Genomic DNA, 21,769 nt, shown 5'->3' with positions numbered 1-21,769 from the left:
TCAGTCCTTAAACCTCCGTCCAGCTTGCATTTTCTTGTAGTAGTGCTCCACCTCGCTGTCCCCCTGCCCGTCCCTCTCCGCCGGCTTCCTCCTCAGCGTGGACTCCCGGCTGGCCGTGGCCAGCAGCCCCTCAGGGGGGGCATCCCCCCGCTCCCCCCCGCTGCCCCCCGCCGCCCCCGGGATGGCGGCCAGGCTGCCGTAGCGCGGCTCGTCCTGCTCCATGTCGCTGATGGAGGAGCCGGGGGAGACGCCGGCGCTTTTGGCTGGGCGGAAGCCACGGAAATCCTTCCCCATGTCACCCAGCTCGTAGGAATCCGGCCCCTCCGGCCCTTTCAGCCCCGACTTCCACTCCCAGGGCCCGTTGCCCGCGGAGAGGTGGATGACGGGGTGGTGGGGGGCGTGGGCGTCGATGGTGATGATGCTGGAGCTGTCCCGCTCGGAAGGCGAGCGGTACTGGGAGGAGTCGGAGCTGGTGGAGGAGGAAGACGTCTCCGAGTGCTTGGGGGTGACGGAGACGATGCTCTGCTGCTTGGACATGGCGATGACCTGCATCAGGCGCGGGGGGTTGGCCACCCTCTGCGCCCCCCCTTTCTCTGCCACCATCACCCACTTGGCCCGTACGGCCGCCCCGGCGCCGGATGGGGCTCCGGCGCCCGCCTGGCTCTCCTCAGGGATGTGCACCAGCTGCGAGGCGCCCGGCCGCGGCTGGATGAGGACGCGGGGCCCCATGGCCGCCCGCTCGGCCGAGCGCGCTTGCACTGTGGGGTAGAGGGATGGGGGAGCATCCTCGCCGGCATCCCCGGCACCGCGGCCTTGCGCCGCCGCCGCCTCCTCCGCCAGCGTCATGCTCCGGCCCTCCAGCGACTTCTGCTTCCACTCGGTGATGAGCTGCTTGGAGCGCGACGCGTCCACGGGGACGTGGATGGTCATGTGGCGCCGCGCCGGGTCGTCCATGGAAGGGGTGTTGACGCGGGGCAGGGTGTTGCTGAAGGTCACCATGTTCTCCTTGCCCATGGGGCTACGGGGGGCCAGCAGGTCCACGTCCACGCTGGCCCGCTTCAGGCTGCCCAGGGAATTCTTCTCCCGTGGCACCGGCCGCGCCGCCTCCTCCAGCCGCGTCTGGGGGTTCAGCTCGTCGGTGCTCACCGACTTGTTCTGGTGGTACACGGAGTCATGGCCGCGCTGCGTCAGCGCCCGCAGGGCATCCTTAGCCGGGGCCGGCGCCGGGACCTTCTCCGTTGGGGCACGGAAGTTGCCCACAGCGTGGTACGCCTGCAAGTAGGGAAGTGTGGGGTCAGCACCGCGCCGGGGGACTGAGGATGGATGGAGGAGGATGCACCCCAAAGGTGGGGGTCAGGGCCCACCAGGTAAGCAGCGATGCCGGAGCCGATCAGGAAGCCCACGTAGACGTCGGCAGGGTGGCTGCGGTACTGCGTGATCTGGGTCAGGCCACAGATCCCGGCGGCGATGGCAAAGGCGAAGACCAGGATGGGCTTGAGGAGTTTGGTGCTGTCCGAGATGATGGAATTGAAATACATCTGGTGGCAGCGGGGTGGTGGGGACAGGTGGTTGGTTAGTCGTGGCTGGCGGTGACGGCGCCCGCTGCCATCGCAGCACCGCAGCCTCCCCCCTCCCCAGCCACGCAGGGTGCACGTGGATGTCCCACCGTGGACACACATGTGTGGGGCAGAGCCTTCCCACACACAGGAGAGGGGGGGGGGTGGGCAGAGTGGGGGGGCTTCTTGTGGTGTGCAGAGGCTGGGGGGGGAACCGAGAGCCGAGCAGCACCGGGAACTCACCGACACGTAGACGGCAGCGAAAGCCGAGAGCGTGGCGTGCTGGGATGGGAAAGTCTTCCTGCCAGGAGATGGGGGCAGTGGTTGGGACAGGGTGGGAGGGGTGGCACCGCGAGGCAGGCTGCTCACCCCCCACGTACCTGGCGGAGAGGATGGCGTGCTTGTCCGTGCCCGAGCAGATGTCCTGGGTGATGTAGGGGTTGGCATCGCAGGGGGTGCCCAGCAGCGTGTAGTTGGGCTTGCAGACGGTCAGGAAGAAGGGTGCGTGGTAGCCGGTGGCCAGCTGGATGACGTCGGTCACCAGGGCCGTGGCACAGAGCCCGAACACGTGGACCCCTGGGGAGGGCAGGAGCAGGGTCACCCCCACACCATCCCACACAGGCTCCAGCGCAGTGTCCAGGGTTTGGGAGGAGGGGGGTAGGGGGAGGTTGGGCATTCCCTCTATGGTATCCAGGATGCCCCCATGTCCCACCCCCCAGCTCCAAGCCCCTCAGATCAATCCCCCTACATGGTGTGAGGGCTCCTGCCCAGGCTGCAGCACAACGTACCCACAAACCTTACGGTCCGGCGCAGGAAGGAGTTGAAGTTGCATCCACCAGCGTTAATGCTGCCCTCAGCGCCCGCACGGCCCTTCAGCCTGGACTGCAGGCAGTACACGATGCCCTCCCCAACCATGATCTGCAGGAGGGAGGAACCAGCAGCTCAGGGGGTGCTGCCCCACAGGGATCAGGGCAGGAAGGGGTGCTCTGGGCTGTTGGGGATGCTGCCCCGTGGATGCAGGACATGGCTGGGCTGCCTGCACCAGGACCCCAAGCCCTGGGCAGGCTCCATCCTCACCCCAACCCACGTCAGACCAAGCCCTGGGACACACCGAGGCAGCTGGTGCAGCGAAGGCCAAGCTGAGCAGCATCAGCAGCGGGATGAGCTCCTCGTTGGTCTCCACGTAGGGCATGGAGAGCGCCCGGTCGTAGCACTGGAAGCCCACCTTGGCCGGCTTGAAGAGGTCCGTCAGCTCCAGGAAGTAGAGTGTCACGATAGAGGAGGCCACGATGGGCAGCTGGGTTGAGGGGGGGAGTGGGGGGATGATGTGTCAGAGCAGCAGGAGCACCACACCACCCAGTGTGACAGGTACCAGCATCGCTCAAAGCCCCCATCCCCTCTGTGCCAGGGTGGGGGGGAAAGAGCCCCCCACCCCATCCCATCCCATCCCATCCCATCCCATCCCACCCCACCCCACCCCACCCTCACCTCCACGAAGTAGAAGCAGGGCAGGAGCGTCATGCTGTCCTTGGGAGCCCGGGCCTTCTCCTTGGGGGGGATCATGGTCCTGGGGTGGACTCTGGGGACCCTGCCGTGGGCCAGCGTGTCACCCCCGGGGTCACCCCGCCGCTCCCTGCAGCCACTCCACGAGAAGAAGCCGCCGGTACCGGGGGTTCTGCCCCTGCCGGGATGCCCTGGGCAGCACCCAGGGGCTACCCCCGCTCCCCCCACACCGCCAAGGGAAGTCCCCGCATCCCCGGGGGGGGAGGGGAAGGGGGGGGGTCCGGCCGAACCAGGGGCTGTGACAACAGGTGGGGCGGAGGCTCGACTGTCGCGACAGACGGTCACTACCGCGACAGGCGGCCAGGCGGCTGCGGAGGGCGTGGGGAGGGAGGGGGTGTGCCGAGCCGAGGATGGGGAGGGGGTCCCCGCGAACACCCCGGCCCCAACCCCCGAACTGCCACCGAGCCCCGGCTGAAAAAAAAAGGGGGGGGGGGGGCGGGATAAGGGGGGATGGAGCAACGGCAGCAATCGCGGGGGGGGCAGTAAGGGGGGGCAATAAAGGTGGGGAGGGGGTGGGTAAATAACCGGGGAGGATGACCCGGGGGGGGGGGGGGGTGGTACCGGGGGGCAGCGAGGGGCTTCCCCCGCGGCGGGGGCCGAAGGGCCGTGCCGCAGCCGCGGGCGGGGGTCGGGGCCGGGAGGGAAGGGAAGGGGAGGGGGGTCGGGGAGCGGCCCTTTGTGCAGCCCGCAGCCCCCCCCCCGCCCCCCCACTCACCTCTGCTGCGGCCGCCCCGGAGCGAAGCGGGGCCGGGGGGGTGGGGTGGGGTTTGGGGGCGGGGGGGGGGTGGCGGCCGCGGGGCTCCCCGGGAGCCGGGATGCTCCTGCCTCGGCGGAGCGCGGGGAGCGGCGGTTTCCTCCGCCCCCGCCTCCTCCTCCTCCTCCTCCTCCTCCTCTTCCACCACCTCCTCCCCACCGCCCCCCGCCCCGCCCCGCCGCTCCCGGGGCTCTGAGCCCCCCGCGGAGCCGGAGGGGGGGTGGGGATGGGGGTTTGGAGGGGCCGGGGGCGAGACAAAGGGCCGGGCGGGGCCACGGGCACCGAGCGGGACAGACACCCCACCCCCAGCCCCCCACCCCCCACCCCCCGCGCCGCTCAGCACCCCGAAAGCAGCTCTGCACCCGGGGGGGGGGGTCCCAGCGCCCCGTCCCGCCCCCCCACCGGGTCAGCCCTTCCCCCCATGTGCTGCAAGGAGTGTGTGTGGGGGGTCCCCAATCCAAGGACCCCCCTGCCCTTGCAGAGCCCCCCCCAGCCTCACCGATCTCCCTTGTTCCAGGGCTGGGGAGACCCCAGGGCTGCCAGGCAGAAGGGGGGTGCTGAGCCCCCCACACCCGCCCTGCTGAGCTCCCCCAGCCCTCATCGGGCAGCACCCACTCCCTCACCCACCCTGCCCAGGGGCACTGCTGCGCCCCAGAGATCTCAGGGGTGAATTGGGCAGAGGAGCACCCAGGATGGAGCCTGAGCCAAGCTGAGCTGGAGCCTCGAGTCACCCCGGATTCAGGGCCGGGAAGGTGATGGGGGGGGGGGGCGGGGTTGGGAGCTCCTTTTGCTCCCCAGGGATGTTCAACACCTCTTGAAGAAGGATGAGGCACCCCTGACCCTGCGCTGCCTCAGTTTCCCCACAGCTGTAGGGCAACCCAGCCCGACCCTGCACCCCAAACCCAGCCTGCTGCCCCCCTCCAACTCCCTCAGGGTCCCGTCCAGGCTCCGTGTGGCCACCGGCGTTGCCCTTGTTCCATTTTTGGTCCTAAGTGGGCAGAAATCTACCAGAGCATTTAAGGCCTAAATCCCGGCTCCCGGGAAGCCGCGATTAAGCTGCTCTCCCTGAGGAAATCCCCCCTTTGAGCCGTCCCCCTCCTGCCCCCCATGGTGCGACCCCCGCCCGCTGGGGACACTGGGGAGCCACCCCCCCCCCTACCACCCCTCACCCCCCCCAGGGAGGGTCCCTGTCACCCCCCAGGGCACCCCGGGCGCTGCAGCCCAGCACCCTCCTCACCCATGTGCCCCTGTCCGGGTGGGGACAGGTTGGAGGGGCTGGGGGCTGGGTGGCACTTGGGGGGGGGGGGGGGGGGGGGTCGAGTGGGCGATGCTGGGGGTGCGGCGTGTCTGGGCGCTCAGACAGAGGGACCCCCGGCCCATGGGAGCTGCAGAGGCCGGCGAGGAGGAGGAAGAGGAGCTCCAGTTCCTCACCCTGTTTGCCCCAGACCCCCCCCCCCCACGGTCCCCCAGGGGGGGAATCCCACCTGGGGTCACGGTGGAACCGGGTCGGGCTGTGGGACCCCCTCCTCCCCCCTCCCCAACCCTACCCGGGCACGGAGCGATGCCCCCGGTCCCAGCCCCGGTCCCAGCCCCGGCCCCGGCTCCCGTCGCTCTGGGTCTGTCCAGGGGGGAGACCCGAGGCGAGGTGAGGGGCTCCGGGGACGAGCCCGGGCCCGGCCGGCCGGGAGCCGCGGCGGTGGCTCCGCTTAGTGGCACCGGGGAGAAAGGCAGAGGGACCCCGCTTCCCCCCACCCCCCGCGGCACCCAGCCCTCGCAGGGGCTCCCCTCGGGGCTGGGGGCTCCCCCCAGGGCTGCTGGTCCCCACACCTCATCCTCTCCAGCCCCAAAGGCCAATCCCAAGGGGGATGCTCAGCTTTGCTCCGCAGCCCCAGACCCCCATCCAGGGGCACCCAGCACCCACCGCCACACTCCCAGCGACCCTCCCCATGGCCCGGGCGGGGGGTCCCTGGGCCGGAGGGGCTTGGGGCCAGCCCTGGGAGCTGCCGCCTGGTCCGGAGCCTTCGCACGCCCGGGGCTGGACTCGGTCACCTCTTTGCAAACAACAGGGCAGAATTCCCCGGCAGCGGGTGCCAGGGCCGGCAGCTGGGACAGGCTGTTTCCTCCCCCCCCCGGGCTGTTTGTGCCGGGAACTCTTGACCCTTTTTATAAGCTGAATATTTAAAAACACTCAGCCCACGCTGCGGAAACCACCCCCCCAATCCTCCCCTCTCCTCTGCTCCCCCCCCTGCACTGCCCCTTCCTGCCCCCGCCTCCCCCCCCCAAAGTGGGACATAAAAACGAGACCTCGGTGCGGGTCTGGGCTGAGCAGCGTCCACCCCACACACCCCACGCACCCCACACACCCCACGCACCCCACACACCCCACGGAGCCCGTGTACCCCACAGCCGGGGGGGGCAGAGGCACCACCGCAGCCATGGGGCTGACTCCTGCTCCCATCCTCATCCTCGCTCTGCTGCTGCTGCTGGGGACCACGGGGAATGGTGAGCGCATCCCCCTGCACCCCACCATGGGGCAACCTGGGGTAACGACGACCCCAGCATGTTGGGGGGGGGGATCCCACCTGGCACACCCCCCCCCACCCTCCCCCAATTCCTGCAGCCCCGCTGTGCCGCAACCAAGGGGAGGGTATTGGGGTGGGGGTGGGGAAGGGGGTGACCCCACCCCATGCACCGTTGGGTGGGCTGGGGGGGGGGGGGGATGCCCAGCTGATGCAGGATCTCTCCTGCCTGTGACAGGGCAGCCCCGGGGACGGATCCTGGGGGGTTTTGAGGCCAGACCCCACCTGCGCCCGTACATGGCCTCGCTGCAGCTGGACGGGCAGCACGTCTGTGGGGGCTTCCTCATCGCTGAGCAGTGGGTGCTGAGCGCTGCCCACTGCACCGAGGAGACGTGAGTGCTGGGGAGGGGTCAGCTCAGGGGGTGCTCGGGGCTGGAGTGGGGGTGGGGGGCAGCTGGCCCCAGGCCAGACCCTGCTCCACAGCCCCCAACCCTGGTGTTGGGGAAGGAGGGCTCCACTCCCCTTGTGGCAGCGCCCAGGAGCTCCCAGCACCCTAGGGTGGTGGTGGGGGAATCCCTGGCACCTGTTTTTCGTGGCTGGGTGCGGCGACCACCCCCAGCTCCGCCTGCCCTATGGGGTGGGGAGATCCCCCCCCACCCCCACCCCACCCCACAAGCTGCCTCTCTTCCAGGGATGGCAAAGTCTTCCAGGTGCTCCTGGGCGCCCACTCGCTCTCAGAGCCAGAGCCCCACAAACGCCTGTACCGGGTGCGCGCCCAGATCCCCCACCCCGGCAGCAACATCCACAACAACAAGGACGACCTCCTCCTCCTCCAGGTGGGCTGGGGGGGGCTGATGGGACCCCCTCCTTCCCCACGCACTGAGCACGGCCCTGCTCCTGCAAACAAATCCCTCTGTCCCTTGGGAGCCCCCCTGAGCCACTGGCTGCAGCTGGAGGAAAGAAACCCCCAAGCCCAGGCTGGGACCGCTCAGTCCCCTTTTTGTCCCTTCCCCATCCCAGGGGACCATCCCCACTTCCCCCATCCCAAGACCTTGGGGCTGCATCCAAATGCCTCCGTCATCCCCGCGCTCCTCGCAGCTGTGGCTGCACCATGGGGGCTGAGGATGAAACCCTGAGGCCGGGGTGGTCTTGGGGCTGGGCTCACCATGTCCCACTGGGTGCTGGGTTGTCACCAGCCCCCCTCCATTGACCTGGGTGCCCTTGTGCTTGGTGGCAGCTGGAGGAGAAAGCAGAGCTGAACGAGCACGTGCGGGTGCTGCCGTTCCAACGGGAGGACAGGGACGTGGCGCCCGACACGGTGTGTGACGTGGCGGGCTGGGGGACCATCACCCACAGCGGCCACCGGCCGGACAAGCTGTACCAGGTGCAGAGGCCGGTGCTCAGCCGCGACGTCTGCAACCACCGCACCCGCCACGACCACACCATCACCCAGAAGATGATGTGCACCGATTCCCGCAGGAAGGACACCTGCAAGGTACCACTCACCCTGGCCTCACACCCCTCTCCCTGCCCAGACACCCACCCACGGGTTGGGGCTGCTGACTGACCCCCCCTCGTGGGTCTGGGGTGGGTGGTGGGGAGGATGGGGTTGTGTCCCCAGGGGGGTCAGGCAGGGAGCCCCAGCTCTGGGGTTGGGGTGTGGGATGGTGATCCCTTGGCTGTGCTGATGAGCTGTGTTTCTGCAGGGAGATTCGGGTGGCCCCTTGGTCTGCAATGGGGTGGCTGAGGGGGTGGTCACAGCCGGTTCCCGCGTCTGCGGCAACTACAAGAAACCGGCCATCTACACCCGCATCGCCCCCTACGCGGACTGGATCGACAGCGTCATGGCCTCGGCAGCCGGGGACACTCCCTGAGCCGGCCCTGGGGACCCAGCTCCACACCACAGCTTGCTGCTGCCGGCACAGCCCCAGCACCCACGCTGCTGCTTGGGGGAAGCTGCACCGCCGAGCGCCAGGACCCCACCGCAGCCTGACCTGCTCCCAGAGCATCCCCCTCCCCACGCCAGGATGAGGGCTGGGCTGGGGGACCGGAGAGAAATTAAGGGAAGGGGGTTCCCTGGCTATGGCATCCCCTCACAATGCATGGGACCTGGCCAAGGAGGGGGGGGTTGCAGCCCCCCCAATGCTGGGACAGCTGCAGGCTTTGCTGTTCGTGCCCATCCTGCTGAGCGTGACCCGCGCCCGCAATAAAGCCATGATGATTCCTGCAGAGCAGCCCAGCCCTGGGGCAGCGTGGGGACCCCTTGCTGGGGGATGCCAGCAGCACTGGGACGAGCTGGGCACAAGGTGGGGAGAGGGTGGGCTGAGCCCATAGGGATGGTGCTGCCAGGGACCCCCCCCCTGTGCTCCACAGCCCCTGAGCTGGGTGCTGAGAACCCTCACGCTCGCTGCAGGGAGCACTTGACCCCAGCTCTGCCCCACACTGGGCTCCCTCCTCACCCCCCTGGCCTCATTCCCCTCTCTGTACCCCACATCCCAGTGCCTGTGCCCCAGGAGGGGGGAAGCAGGGGACACAGCACAGCTGGCAAGCAATAGGGGCTGAATGTGGGACCATCATGGTCACCGTGCGATGAGCTGTTAAAGCCTCAGCCTGCGCCAAGGCAGAGGGCAGCACAGGGACCCAGAGAGGGAAGCAAGGCCTGGCAGGAGCCACGCTGGCACCCTCCAGCTCCAGGGCCCATGGAAAGGCAAAAGGGGCTGGAGGGGGATGCTCCAGTTTTGGAGAGGGCCAGGGGGGAGGCAGAGGCCCTGCCCTCCCAGAGCAGGCTGCTGCCAGCCTGGGGGCTGCTCGTGGGGCTCGGTGAGACCCCACTCCTTGTCCTGACCCCCCTTCCCCACCAGTGAGCAGCAGCACTCAACCATCAAAGAACCCCAAACCTGTTCTCCGAGGAACAGGAGAGGAACAGGAGGGGGAGTTGTACTGACAGGGGAAGAGAGCCTTTGCAAGGTGCAGCTCCCCAATTAGCCACCTGGTTTTCCTTGATTACCAGCAGCACCCAGCTCCCTCCATTCAGCTGAGCAGAGACATGCACTTTGCCATCAGCTCACTTTTCCCCTAGCAAAGGAAAAGGCAGTTTCAAAAGGACAGGAAAACAAAAAAAGGGGCTGTTCTCTGCCACAAAGGGACCCTGGAGACACCCAGGAGTCATGGGGGGGGCAGGGATTTGGCCAAGCCCTGCTCTCTCACACATGAGAGGCAGATGGAATTTAAAACCCAAAGGAAACATTCTGTACAAAATGAAGGGAACTTTTATTTACAAAGGAGAAGGGGGGGGAGTTTGCTCTGGGCAGCACCACACTGGTGTCCTGCTGCTCTGGAGGGGGAAGGAACCACTCCCTCACAGCACAGAGGGGGTGGGTGGGGAAGTCTCCCACCCAAAAGAAGAGTTTACTCAAAGGATGGAGGAGAAGGGACATGGGGAGGAACCAGCAACTCCAGAGCAGCCAGCAGCAGGGGATGAATTGGTGCCAGGACTCTGGTCAGTGGGTGCTGCAGCACCCTGGGCACCTGTCGCTGCTCTGCCCACACCAGGGACCCCCCCAGCCCCTGCTTGGCCCAGAGGTAGAGCTGCAGCCTGGAGTTCTCCTCCCATCACCTCAGCATTCCCTGGTAAGAGGCAGAACACCCTTCCCCTCTTTTTCACCCAGAAAGGGCAGTGTGAGGAAAGCAGCAGCTCCACTGCTCAGGGGCTGGCGCTTGCAGAGAGCTCGGGAGAAGAGCTGCAGTCCCTTCATGCCACCTGCCACCAAGGAAGGAGCTGGGGGGGATCCCTCACACCCACTCTTCCCTCCCAGAAAGCCTTCCCTCAGGAGTAGCTGAGGGGCATCCTCCTCCACAGCCCCCCACACAAGCAGTTCTTGATCCAGCGCTGCTCCCACTGCTTCACCGCCGTGACTTTGTTGGGCGACTTCAGCATCGTCACACACCCGCACCTGGAAAAGCACCACAGAGCTGCAGCAGGGCCCAGGAGCCCCAGCAACCCAGGAAAAGGAAAGGGAAAAGCCAGTGCTCCTGGAGAATCCAGCCAGGAAGCCAGCTTTTATCATTTGCAGGTGATGGTTGTGAGCACCAAGCACAGGCAGAGCGAGGTTACCCTGGAGCAGCCCCCCCAGCTGCTATCTGTATGTCAACCAGCACACAAGTCGCCTTGCAAAAGCTCCAGTTTCTATTAAAACTGGTAATTAAAGCAGATTCAAGCCCATGATTAGAGGGATGTTTGCTCCCTGCATCGTGGTTTTGAAATCCTGGCTCCTGTGTGTGGGTGGATGCAGAGGGACAGCCCTAAAGGGGGCTTGAAAGGCAAGTGGAGTTTGAAAGACGACCCAAAAATGGCATGGTAGGTGCTGTGATCTCACCAGCTCCTCTCCCACACCACCAGTGGCTTTATTTAAAGGCCAGACCTGCACAAACAAGCTGGAATTCCTGGGCACTCAGACTCCTTCCCACAGGCCAAAGCCTCACCTCCCAGGGTGCTGGCTGGGAGACCAAGATGTGGCCTGTCTGCCCAGAGCTCCTCGGCATCGCTCACCTGCTGCAGGACTTGCACTCCTCTGTGGGGTAGGCTCCTAGGTGAAGCCGCCTCAGATGATCAATTTTGGGCTGTCCAGGTGCCCTGGGTAGGAGGGAGAACAGAGCTTTGCTAGAGCATCACTCCCTACAAGCTCTGCCCAGGACAGGGAGCTGCAGGTCTGTAGCCAACGTGCCCTGGGCTTTGGCTGTTGAAGGCTGTGGGATTCAAGGCCACACTGACATGGATCAGAGAGTCATTAAAGCTGGCAAAGACCTCCAAGATCATCTAGTCCAACCATCCCCTTACCACCTACATCACTCACTAACCCATGTCCCCAAGTACCTCATCCAACCTCTCCTTGAGCACCCCAAGGGATGGTGACTCCACCACCTCCCTGGGCAGCCCGTTGTGATGCTGGCTGCGTATGAGCCAGCAGTGTGGCCAGGAAAGCCAATGGCATCCTGGCTTGTGTCAGGAATAGTGTGGCCAGTAGGGCTGGGGAGGGGATTGTGCCCCTGGACTGGGCACTGGGGAGGCTGCACATCAAGTGCTGGGTCCAGTTCTGGGCTCCTCACCATCAGAAGGACATTGAGGTCCTGGAGTGAGTCCAGAGAAGGGCAACCAGGCTGGGGAAGGGGCTGGAGGGCAAATCCTCTGAGGAGCAGCTGAGGGAGCTGGGGGTGTTGAGCCTGGAGAAGAGGAGGCTGAGGGGAGACCTTCTCCCCACCTCCCCTGCCCTGCCAGGAGGGTGCAGAGAGGTGGGCGATGGTCTCTTCAGCCAGGGGACAGGAGATGGGACAAGGGGCAATGGGCTCAAGCTGCCCCAGGGCAGGGTCAGAGCAGACGGGAGGGAAAAGTTCTTCCCTGGCAGAGTTGTCAGGGCTGGAACAGGCTGCCCAGGGAGGGGCTGAGTCACCTTCCCTGGGGGTGTTTAAAAAAGGGTAGATGAGGTGCTCAGGGATCTGGTTTAGCACAGGATGGGAACGGTTGGACTTGATGAGCTTAAAGGTCTTTTCCAACCTTGTGTCTCTGTGACACCCAACTGCTCTTTTGGAGGAGAAATTTCTCCTCACTTCTAACCTGAACCTTACCTGACAAAGGCATCAAACTGGGAAGAGACAGTGTGACCAACGAGCCCTGGAGCTTTCCCAAACTGGAGGCGGACAAGCTGTTTGTTCTGCAGCTTGCTGATGATGCCATCGTTGATGGGCAACCAGTCGATATTGGGAATGAGCAACTGGCTGGGCAGGAGGCAACACTCATCGATCAGGGTATCATCTGGCTCCGTTATGTGATTCTCCTCACGACCTGGGGGAGCAAAGAGTGAGCCAGTGTGATCTTTACAGGCCTCATTTAGAGACTGAGAACCATGCATGGGTTCCTCCTCCATCCTCCAACACAGCGTGGAGAACAATAAGCTCAGCAGCTGCACTCCCCCCTGCTCAACACTACGGGCCTACTCAGAAGTTCCTCCCCACAATTACTCCTTTGGGGAAGGTTCTTTTGTTCAGGGAAACTGGCAACCACTTACAGCACAGCCAGAGCTTAGTGAGCAGCCTGAAGAGGAGGGACATGCTGTCCTGGGTGTCGGAGGTCGCTGTGTAGACAGGGAGGCAGCTGGGCTTCAGCAGCCCCCAGATGCGGATCACCACCATCAGCTCCCTGAACATGCCCAGGGATGCTCCGTCCCGCAGGAAGCTGTGTCCTGGCCGCACTGGGGAGCCCTGCAGAGGGGACAAAGAGGGCAAGGTGGGGACTTACACAGCCTGTGGCACTCACTGCTGGAGGTCAGAGGCATATAGAGGTCATGAAAGGTTTCAGCGAGGCACACAGCTCCCAAGGAGCCCACTCCTCCCAGCACAGCTGCTGGTCATAGAACCCCAGACTGGGCTGGGTTGGAAGGGACCCCAAGGGTCAGAGAGCTCCAACCCCCCTGCCACAGGCAGGGACACCAACCTCCAGGCCTGGAGCTACACAAGGTTGCCCAGGGCCCCATCCAACCTGGCCTTGAACATCCCCAGGGATGGGGCACCCACCCCATCTCTGGGCAGCCTGTTCCAGCCCCTCACCACTCTCTCTGGAAAGAACTTCCCCCTGATATCTCATCTAACCCTTCCCTCCTTCAGCTTCACTCCATCCCCCTTGTCCTGCCATTATCTCCCCTTTGAACAAGCTGATTCCCCTCCTGTTTCTCTGCTCCCTCCAGGGACTGGGAGGCTGCAATGATGTCCCCCCACAGCCTTCTCTTCTCCAGGCTGAACCAGCCCAGCTCCCTCAACCTCTCTCTGTAGGGGAGCTGCTCCAGCCCTCTCATCATCTTTGTGGCTCCTCCAAACCCTCTCTAACAGTTCTGGTCACTCCCTCACTGACTTCCAGATGGGCACAGAAAGGGCTACTGTGTATTTTTTGGTTCCTTACCCCCTTCTCATGAGTGTTTCCAGCACACTGGGCTTGCTGCTGCCCAACAGCACACAGATTTTCACCTCTCCCAGGCTCTCACCTGGTTAGGAAGGCTGGCCAGCAGATAGAGCACAAAGTCTCCCACCCACTGGATGAGCTGCTGCAGGGACTGCAAGGTGGTGGCATCCAGGACAAACTCTTCTGTCTTCAGGTTAATCATCACCTTGTCAATGTCTGAAACAGAAGTGAAAGGCATATCCTGGCTCAGGAAGGAGAGAGACTCAAACTTCACCCCCTGTGTACCCTCCTCTCCCTCCCACCCTACGAGACCAAAGATGGGGGGAAAGGATCTGACATGACAGTAGTGCCAGGTGCTGGGAGCAGCCCCTTTACCTGTATCTGTGATCTTGGAGCAGATCTCAGTGAGTCTGTCACCAGGGCTCTTGTCTGGGGTGTTGAGGAAGTGTGGGCGCAGCAGGGATTTCAGGGTGCAGCTGATGGCGATGAGGAAGAGCTTGGCGTGGTAGTCGCACACGCGGGCGACGGTGCTGGAGGAGAGCTTGCAGAGAGACGCCTTCATGGCCACGATGCGTGTGGAGAGGACCTGATGGGCAGGGAGAGGCCACACATGCCAGGGGAGTAAAGGCAGAATTAGAATAAGCTCATTAAAACAAGCTGCTTTATTCTCTGCTCTCTGTTTCTGCCACATGAACAACGGGAATCGCAGAGTCACAGGGTTGGAAAAGACCTTTAAGATCATCGAGTCCAACCATTCCCATCCTGTGCTAAACCAGATCCCTGAGCACCTCATCTCCCTTTTTTAAACACACCCAGGGAAGGTGACTCAGCCCCTCCCTGGGCAGCCTGTTCCAGCCCTGACAACTCTGCCAGGGAAGAACTTGCCCCTCCCATCTGCTCTGCCCCTGCCCTGGGGCAGCTTGAGCCCATTGCCCCTTGTCCCATCTCCTGTCCCCTGGCTGCAGAGACCATCGCCCACCTCTCTGCATCCTCCTGGCAGGGCAGGGGAGGTGGGGAGAAGGTCTCCCCTCAGCCTCCTCTTCTCCAGGCTCAACTCCCTCAGCTGCTCCTCAGAGGATTTGCCCTCCAGCCCCTTCCCCAGCCTGGTTGCCCTTCTCTGGACTCGGTCCAGGACCTCAATGTCCTTCTGATGGTGAGAAGGATTAGTGAATACTGTTCCATGCATGCACAAGCAGTGCTGCTGTTCCCACAGTCTCTGCCAAAACCATCTCACCAGATGTTTCCAACAGGCAGAGACCCCTTAATGCCCATGAAAACAAACACTGCTTGAACACAGGCGCTTCACAGCTCACGTATGGCACAAGCAGAGTGTTCAGAGATTGCATGGCCAGGGAGTTAGAGCCACCAGTCTCCTGAGCAACAGCCACTACACCACTCCTGAGCCTCCTGCATGTCACCCCCCACTTCTGCAGCCAGCCTCAGCCCTTCTGCCCCCACTCACCTGCTGCAGGGCTGCGTTCTGGCGCATGTACTCTTCATGCAGCTTCTCCACCAGGTTCTGGACCATGTTGGGTTGGACATGGAGCAGGATGTCCCACCAGTCGTAGCCAGTCACCATGCAGTACTCCAAGAGGAAGAGCAAGTGACGGAGGGACATGTTCATGTCCAGCCCGTGGCCCATGGAGGGGGAGATGCGAAGCATGCTCAGCTGGAGGGAGGAGGCAAGGGGAGAACTGTGCTGAGAACACACTTGCACAGCTCTTAACACACCACAGGGGCAGCCACACCTCGTTCCCAACCCAAAGGCACAATCCCCACACTACTGGGATACAACATCTCTTGAATGGATCACCCAGCTGCGAGTGACACTCCCAGTGTTTCTCCAAGTGACCCATCACCTCTCAGAGGGACAGAAAGAAAGGGCCTGGGTGAGAAGTACCTTCCCATGGCTATCAATGCCTGCCAAGGCTAGAGATGTCCAGGAGAGCTGCATGGCTTTGAAGTGAACCAGGGGACCAGCAGTTCGCTGCCGTTTGATGGTCTCATCCACGGGGCGCTGGGAGGAAGAGCCGTAGAAGACAGCCATCATCTGCAGGGACAGGCGGTGAACGATGTGCACACTGCCATCATGGAAAGCCAGAGCCAGTCCTGGGGAGAGAAGACAAGCCAGGCTGGGCAAGCAGCTCCTCCTACTGCAAGCTGAGCTCTCCCAGAGAAGCTGCTGACACCCAGAGCCCACGTGGAAACAGCACCCCCAAGCCTGGGCTCACAGGCAGGTTGGGATCCTGAAGCCACAGCTTTGTTTCAGAGGGAAACCCCTCTTCCCACAGAGATGAAATGGGATGGGATATGGGATGCCATGTCTTCAAAGCTCTCCTCCCAGCATCTCCTATGGCTTTGTTGTGAAGTGTTACCACAGAAGGTGAAGTTGCAGGCAAAAGCTATGTTATTGAGGAGAAAGACAGCAGAAACTCCTTACCCAACCCAGGGAAGAACTTGGTGTCATTGGCCACCTTCAGATCAGTGTTGGTCAGGGAGATGGGCAGCTTGGGCAGAGCCACAGCTGAAACCCGATCCAAGTCGTTGGTGGCAGAAAGAATCCTCCACTTGAGGATCATGGGCTGTTTGTCTCCAACTGGGGGAAATAAGTAAAGAAGTGAGACATCTCTCCTGAAAGAGACCAGAAAACACCCCCCAATCCCTGCCCACGCTCCCACCTAAGCGGGCTCACAGCTCAAGCACCAACTCTTTGTTCATCCTAAGAGACCAGGGTGCTTCCCTCATACATCCCTTGATTTCTCCCACCCCCTCCTCTCCAATCTCAGCAACTGCACCATGATGACTTGTTCAGCTAAGCCTCCTCTGATGGAAGGTTCTGTGATGAACTTAATTCACCAGAACAAGCTGCACAGATTTCATTTTGGTGTATCTGGAGTCAGGTGGAAACCCACACAGAGCAGGCAGCTCGTTCAAGCTTTGCCACACAACCCTTTCCCTGCAGAAGGCTCTTCCAGCTCTCAGTGGGAAGAGTCTAACAGAGAAAAAACATCTTTTATTGAGTGGAAGTAACAATCCAACAACTTCCTGGAAACCAGCAATTGGCTGCCTAAGATGCAAACAGATGGGACAGAGCACATGACTGAGAACACCTGAAAAACAAATGCAGGATTCTGACAATCCTATGGCTGCAATAATGGATGGGAGAACCTGCCTGGTGCTTTCACTTAGACCTTGCTCCTAATTTTTTAAGAGTATTCAGTGCAGAAAAACTCACCCACAGGGGAGATCTGCTGGAAGATATTATTGACTGGCAGACCCTCTTTCCGCAGAGACCAGCACTCCACGATGCTGCTGTTTTGGTTGGAAGCACAAAGCAGCACCTGCAAGACAGAGACCCACACTGCAGCCACATGCACAAGCTTCATGACAAGGAAAGGTGCCATCCCCATCACCTTTCTGCCCTTCTCTCCCTCCCCTCTCTTTTGAGAGGCTTCAAGGGCGTCTCACTGTTGCAGAAGGGTGATGATCTGCCAAGCAGTGAAGGCACAGAGAGCAGCAGCCCATAAGAAAACTCTACTGATGTGACTAACACAGCCAAACCTTGCTAAATCCTCTCAACTTTTCATAAGGATGTTTCATTAATTCATAATAATTGCAATTAGTGTGCTTTCAAAGATATTCTGCTGCACAAGGGTGCTGGGTATCACTCTATGATGTTGTTCTTCAGTAGGGCTCCTGCTCCCCATTAGTTTATGCTCCTCTAGCAAGAAGCAGAGGATCAGCAACATGTTAATGGTGAAGCCCCTTGTGCTAGTAGAGGGGGAAAGCAAGGCAGAACTCTGCCATGTGTTATCAAGACTGTGCCTCTCAGCATCAGAGAATGATCTTGTGTCTTGCAGACCTGAGACCTGCTGTCACTCACACACATCTTAAATGTAAAGGGAACTGAACTCACTCTGGAGCCAGAGCAGTGTTCTCCAACAAGGCACTCCCCTACCCAGAGTAGAGCTCAGGCCACTGACTCACTCAGCTCCCCAGAACCAGCAATCCCCTGGGCAAGCAGAGTTCAGCTGCTGAATTATGTGACACAGACTGAGAGCTCTGAGCGTTCTGGAGAGGGGCTGCTTTGAAACCAGGACCTCAAGATGAAAGGTTTCACCTCCCAGAACCTCCCAGTCAGCCCAGGAGAATCCCAGACTGGGCTGGGTTGGAAGGGACCCCAAGGATCACAGAGCTCCAACCCCCTGCCACAGGCAGGGACACCAACCTCCAGGCCTGGAGCTACACAAGGTTGCCCAGGGCCCCAGCCAACCTGGCCTTGAACACCCCCAGGGATGGGGCACCCACCCCCTCTCTGGGCAGCCTGTTCCAGCCCCTCACCACTCTCTCTGGAAAGAACTTCCCCCAAATATCTAATTTAAACCTCCCCTCCTTCAGCTTTAATCCATCCCCCTTGTCCTGCCATTATCTCCCCTTTGAACAAGCTGATTCCCTACCAACCAGTGCCAGCTCTGGAAGATGGATAACACAAAACCTCATCAAGCTCATGAAGGAGGGGGCTCCTTGCCCACAAAACCAGAGGCCCTGGCTGTTGCACCCCCAGACCTTTAGAGTGCAGTCTGCTCACCAGCAGCACTTCCACAACCAGAAAGGCAAAGGGTGCTGCAGGACACAAATCATTCACCTCTGGAACTGTGTGGGGAAGCCAAAAGCAGAGCCAACAGCTGCTTCCTTGGCATCACCTCTCCTTGCTTTTCAGATGCTCACCTGCTCTGACATGTCCCGGGCGAGGAACTTGAGGTGGGTGATGGCTGGGTACTTGTCCTTGCGGGCAGGGTCGGTGGTGCAGCGCATGAAGAGGGAAGGCAGGATCTCAGTGTCTATTTTGCACTTCTCATTCACCACGCTGACACACACCTTGTAGAACTGCACAGGGGAGGTGCTGCTGCCATCTGAAGTGGCCACCACGATGTTCCCCCCGCCGGTGAAGGCGACATCGGCCAGGGCGACGCGGCAGCGGAGGCGGCACAGGCTCTCGGTGGAGGTCAGCACCTGCCCGTTGGGCTTGAGGAGAGACACTGTCACCAGCCCACTGATGGTCACAGCAATCCAGCCTTCCATGGGCTTCCCACCAAACAGTGTCAGTGATGGGGAGAACTTGACTCTGGAAAACTTCTCGCCGAAGTTCGACGCTCCAGACTGTGAGCAAAGGGGGGCAGAAGGGAGAGGTTTGTGCCTGAGACCCACAGCCTGGCTCAACACTGAGTTCTCCTCCCTAAGCCACCACAGTGTGGTCTGCAGAGTGGGATGGGGGTGTCAGATCACACACCCAACGCTTGCAATGTGACATTTGCCCCTGGACTGGGCACTGGGGAGGCTGCACCTCAAGTGCTGGGTCCAGTTCTGGGCTCCTCACCATCAGAAGGACATTGAGGTCCTGGAGTGAGTCCAGAGAAGGGCAACCAGGCTGGGGAAGGGGCTGGAGGGCAAATCCTCTGAGGAGCAGTTGAGGGAGCTGGGGGTGTTGAGCCTGGAGAAGAGGAGGCTGAGGAGAGACCTTCTCCCCACCTCCCCTGCCCTGCCAGGAGGGTGCAGAGAGGTGGGCGATGGTCTCTTCAGCCAGGGGACAGGAGATGGGACAAGGGGCAATGGGCTCAAGCTGCCCCAGGGCAGGGTCAGAGCAGATGGGAGGGAAAAGTTCTTCCCTGGAAGAGTTGTGGGGCTGTGGCTGCCCAGGGAGGGGCTGAGTCACCTTCCCTGGGGGTGTTTAAAAAAGGGGAGATGAGGTGCTCAGGGATCTGGTTTAGCACAGGATGGGGATGGTTGGACTTGATGATCTTAAGGGTCTTTTCCAACCCTGTGATTCTGTGACACACCAGCCCATCAGCAAAGCTCTCCCCAGTGTGAGCTCAGGTCTCACCCATCGAGCCTGGAAAACCAACACCCCCTTCCCCTTCCTGCAGCCAAATCCAGCCCCAACATCAGCCCCCTGCACCACCCAGGGAGGGAAAGGTGTCTCCAGGGTTAATGTTAAGCATAAGTAGGTAACTTGGACTGGACAGACTGGCTGAGTTTTTTAAGCCTGACAGAATTTAGACACGTTTCTTATCTCCCTACACACATAGCTCCCATTCCCAACCCCCTGGATCAACCCTCAGGACCTCAAATGCTTTTCTTCTAACCACTGCTGGTAGGCAAAGCCACAGGTTTATCTCCATTTCACAGCCCAGAAAAGCAAAGCACCAGGCTGAGGGAGACACCTTTAAAGCACCAGGAGAAACAAGGCATCCAGCCCCAGCAGGAACTAGGAATCTAGCTTTTCTTTTGAACTGGAAAAATCCCCCTCCTTGACTCATGCATGGCCATGGAAGAAGCCCAGAGCAGACAGACACACAGACAAGGCCTTGCTAAGCCCTTTCCTGATGCCCTGAGCCAACCTTCCTGATCAGCTGCCCCCCAGAGCTGGGACAAACCTTTTCCACATGCAGAGCCAGCTTCACACCATTGTGCAGCCAGGACAGGGCCACGACTGGATCCCCTTCCACTGCACTGCCCACAGTGTTCTCCCAGCTGTTGGCCAGGTGGTCAGTCATGCTCCAGCACTTGATGTGACCATCAGCATCTGCAGAGAGCAGCCTGGAACCTACAACAAAGGTGCCTGGTGAGAACCAGGGGGTAGAGCCAAAAAAAAACACCCCCCACGTGACAAGTCAAACCACTATGGGATAGTTTGAGTGGAGACAACCAACCCACAGCTGTGGAGAGAGGGATAGAATCAGATGCCACTTCAGGAACATGAACAATGGGGCAGAGGGGGAAGGGGAAGGGATCCAAGCTCACCTGACTGATCCCACTCCAAACAAGTGATGACTTCAGTATGGCCAGAGTTAATGGAATAGACATCCCATGGGTGCTCAGTGTCGATGATATGGACCATGTGGGTGAGATCTGTGTGAGGAGGGAAGCACATCACTGCCCTTGTCTTACCAGCTGCCTGGTGGCATTTCTGAACCCAGGGAGCCTCAGCTGATGCAGGGAAAAGACATTGAATACTCTCCATTGAGCTATTTTGGGAAGGGCAACAACTGTGCTTGGCAATGCAGGAGCCAATGCAGAGCTTGCCCTGGCTGAGCAAGGTGAGAATGGCATCACAGTGAACAAAACCCCCTCAAATCCAGGAATTGAAGGAAAACAAAGAGTCTCCTCCGTGGTTGGGGTGGTTTAGCCCTGCCTAGAGGCCAAATGCCCAAAGCCACTTGCTCACTCCTGGAGGAGAAACAGGCAGAGCCTCTGTGGGATGGGATAAGGGCAGTTTGCTGCCAAATATCACTGTGAATATAGAATAATGGCCAGTTCCACTCACACCCAGTGCTAGCACAGAGTACCTGACTGACCTGATGATCACAGAGGGCTGCCTGACAGCAAAGCCCAACCAACTGACCGTTCTGGCCACACTCCAACTCTCCCAGAGGCAAACCAGCCCCTACCCTTCCCCAGCCAGCTGCTTTTACGGGGGAAGTGGTGTCAGGTGGTGTGGGAAACAGCCCCGGGTAACTCAGCTCACCTGGGCAGACTGGGGGAGGTTAACCCTGGCCTGGCCAGAACTAGGACAATGGCACAGCACAGCCAGGAGGCTTCAGGGTGAAAGCAGAGCCCAGGGCACCTGGCCCCACGGTTCCTAAGAGCCCTGGGAGCTTCCAGGCACCACCCACGCTGCGGGGGGGGGGCGGGGGGAGAGGGGGTGGGGGGTGAGGCAGGTTTACCTTTTTCCTCCTCATTTCTGAGGTCGGTGGTGAAGGCGATGAGGTTGCGGCAGGACCAGGCGCACACCAGGGGGATGGAGGGGCAGTAGTCGCTTTTGGGCTTCTTCTCCCACTCGCACACGTAGGCCAAGTCCATGGCCGGGGGAAGGGAAGGGGAGTGGAAGGGAAGGGCCGCCCGCTGCTCCCTGGAAACCAGGCACGGCCGGTTCCCCCGCTCACCGCCGCAGCCACAGCCCCCTCCCCACACACCTCACACCGGCAGCCGGGAGGGGAAAGCGCGGCAGCCCCGGCTCCGAGCGACCCGCGGGGACACCAGCCGGGCCTGGGGAGGGGGGGGGTGTGTGGGGGCCGGCGGGGCGAGCACAGGCCGCGGGACACGCGTGGGACCGGCCCCGCACCGGAGGAAGCGCCGGTGCCCCTCAGGGCAGGGAGCGGGGGTGGGGCTGAGGGGCGGCGGGGGGGTCTGAGGAGCGGCGGGGGGGGGGCTGGGGGGCGGTGGGGGGAGCTGAGGAGCGGGGGTGGGTCTGAAGGGTGGCGGGGGGAGGCTGAGGGGCGGCGGGGGGGGGGGGCGGGGTCTGAGGGGCGGCGGGGAGAGCCCCGAGGCTGAGGGGGGGGTCTGAGGGGCGGCGGGGAGAGCTGAGGGGCGGCGGGGAGGGGGCTGAGGGGCGGCGGGGAGGGGGCTGAGGGGCAGGGGGGGGAGCTGA

General features: G+C 61.9%; 3 protein-coding genes across 3 annotated transcripts; 1 reads left to right on the top strand and 2 right to left on the bottom strand.

The window, feature by feature from the left end:
* On the bottom strand, window positions 1–3,119 carry PLPPR3 (phospholipid phosphatase related 3; the record flags this gene model as incomplete). Its single annotated transcript, XM_084276327.1, has 7 exons — window positions 1–1,272; window positions 1,365–1,538; window positions 1,800–1,857; window positions 1,937–2,132; window positions 2,345–2,474; window positions 2,668–2,853; window positions 3,045–3,119. 7 exons carry the CDS (start codon window positions 3,117–3,119, stop codon window positions 1–3), a joined length of 2,091 nt encoding a protein of 696 aa, XP_084132453.1.
* Window positions 3,120–6,189: 3,070 nt separating this feature from the next.
* Window positions 6,190–8,621, top strand: LOC311201849 (complement factor D-like). The gene is made up of 5 exons (XM_084276313.1): window positions 6,190–6,375; window positions 6,631–6,784; window positions 7,084–7,228; window positions 7,630–7,887; window positions 8,099–8,621. The coding sequence occupies exons 1-5, from the start codon at window positions 6,309–6,311 to the stop codon at window positions 8,264–8,266; spliced, it is 792 nt and encodes a 263-aa protein (XP_084132439.1). The 5' UTR covers window positions 6,190–6,308; the 3' UTR covers window positions 8,267–8,621.
* Window positions 8,622–9,657: 1,036 nt separating this feature from the next.
* Window positions 9,658–21,249, bottom strand: MED16 (mediator complex subunit 16). The gene is made up of 14 exons (XM_084276217.1): window positions 21,066–21,249; window positions 20,143–20,250; window positions 19,776–19,945; window positions 18,070–18,501; window positions 16,577–16,682; window positions 15,782–15,937; window positions 15,242–15,450; window positions 14,804–15,010; window positions 13,717–13,927; window positions 13,424–13,557; window positions 12,455–12,647; window positions 12,015–12,231; window positions 10,942–11,025; window positions 9,658–10,345 (listed from the first exon to the last, which is right to left on the bottom strand). Exons 1-14 carry the CDS (start codon window positions 21,199–21,201, stop codon window positions 10,219–10,221), a joined length of 2,490 nt encoding a protein of 829 aa, XP_084132343.1. The 5' UTR covers window positions 21,202–21,249; the 3' UTR covers window positions 9,658–10,218.
* Between the last annotated feature and the right edge of the window lie 520 nt (window positions 21,250–21,769).

This window comes from Gallinula chloropus (genome assembly GCF_964237585.1).
Source record: "Gallinula chloropus genome assembly, chromosome: 28".
NCBI lineage: Eukaryota > Metazoa > Chordata > Aves > Gruiformes > Rallidae > Gallinula > Gallinula chloropus.
This window is presented reverse-complemented; position numbering and strand designations above follow the sequence as displayed.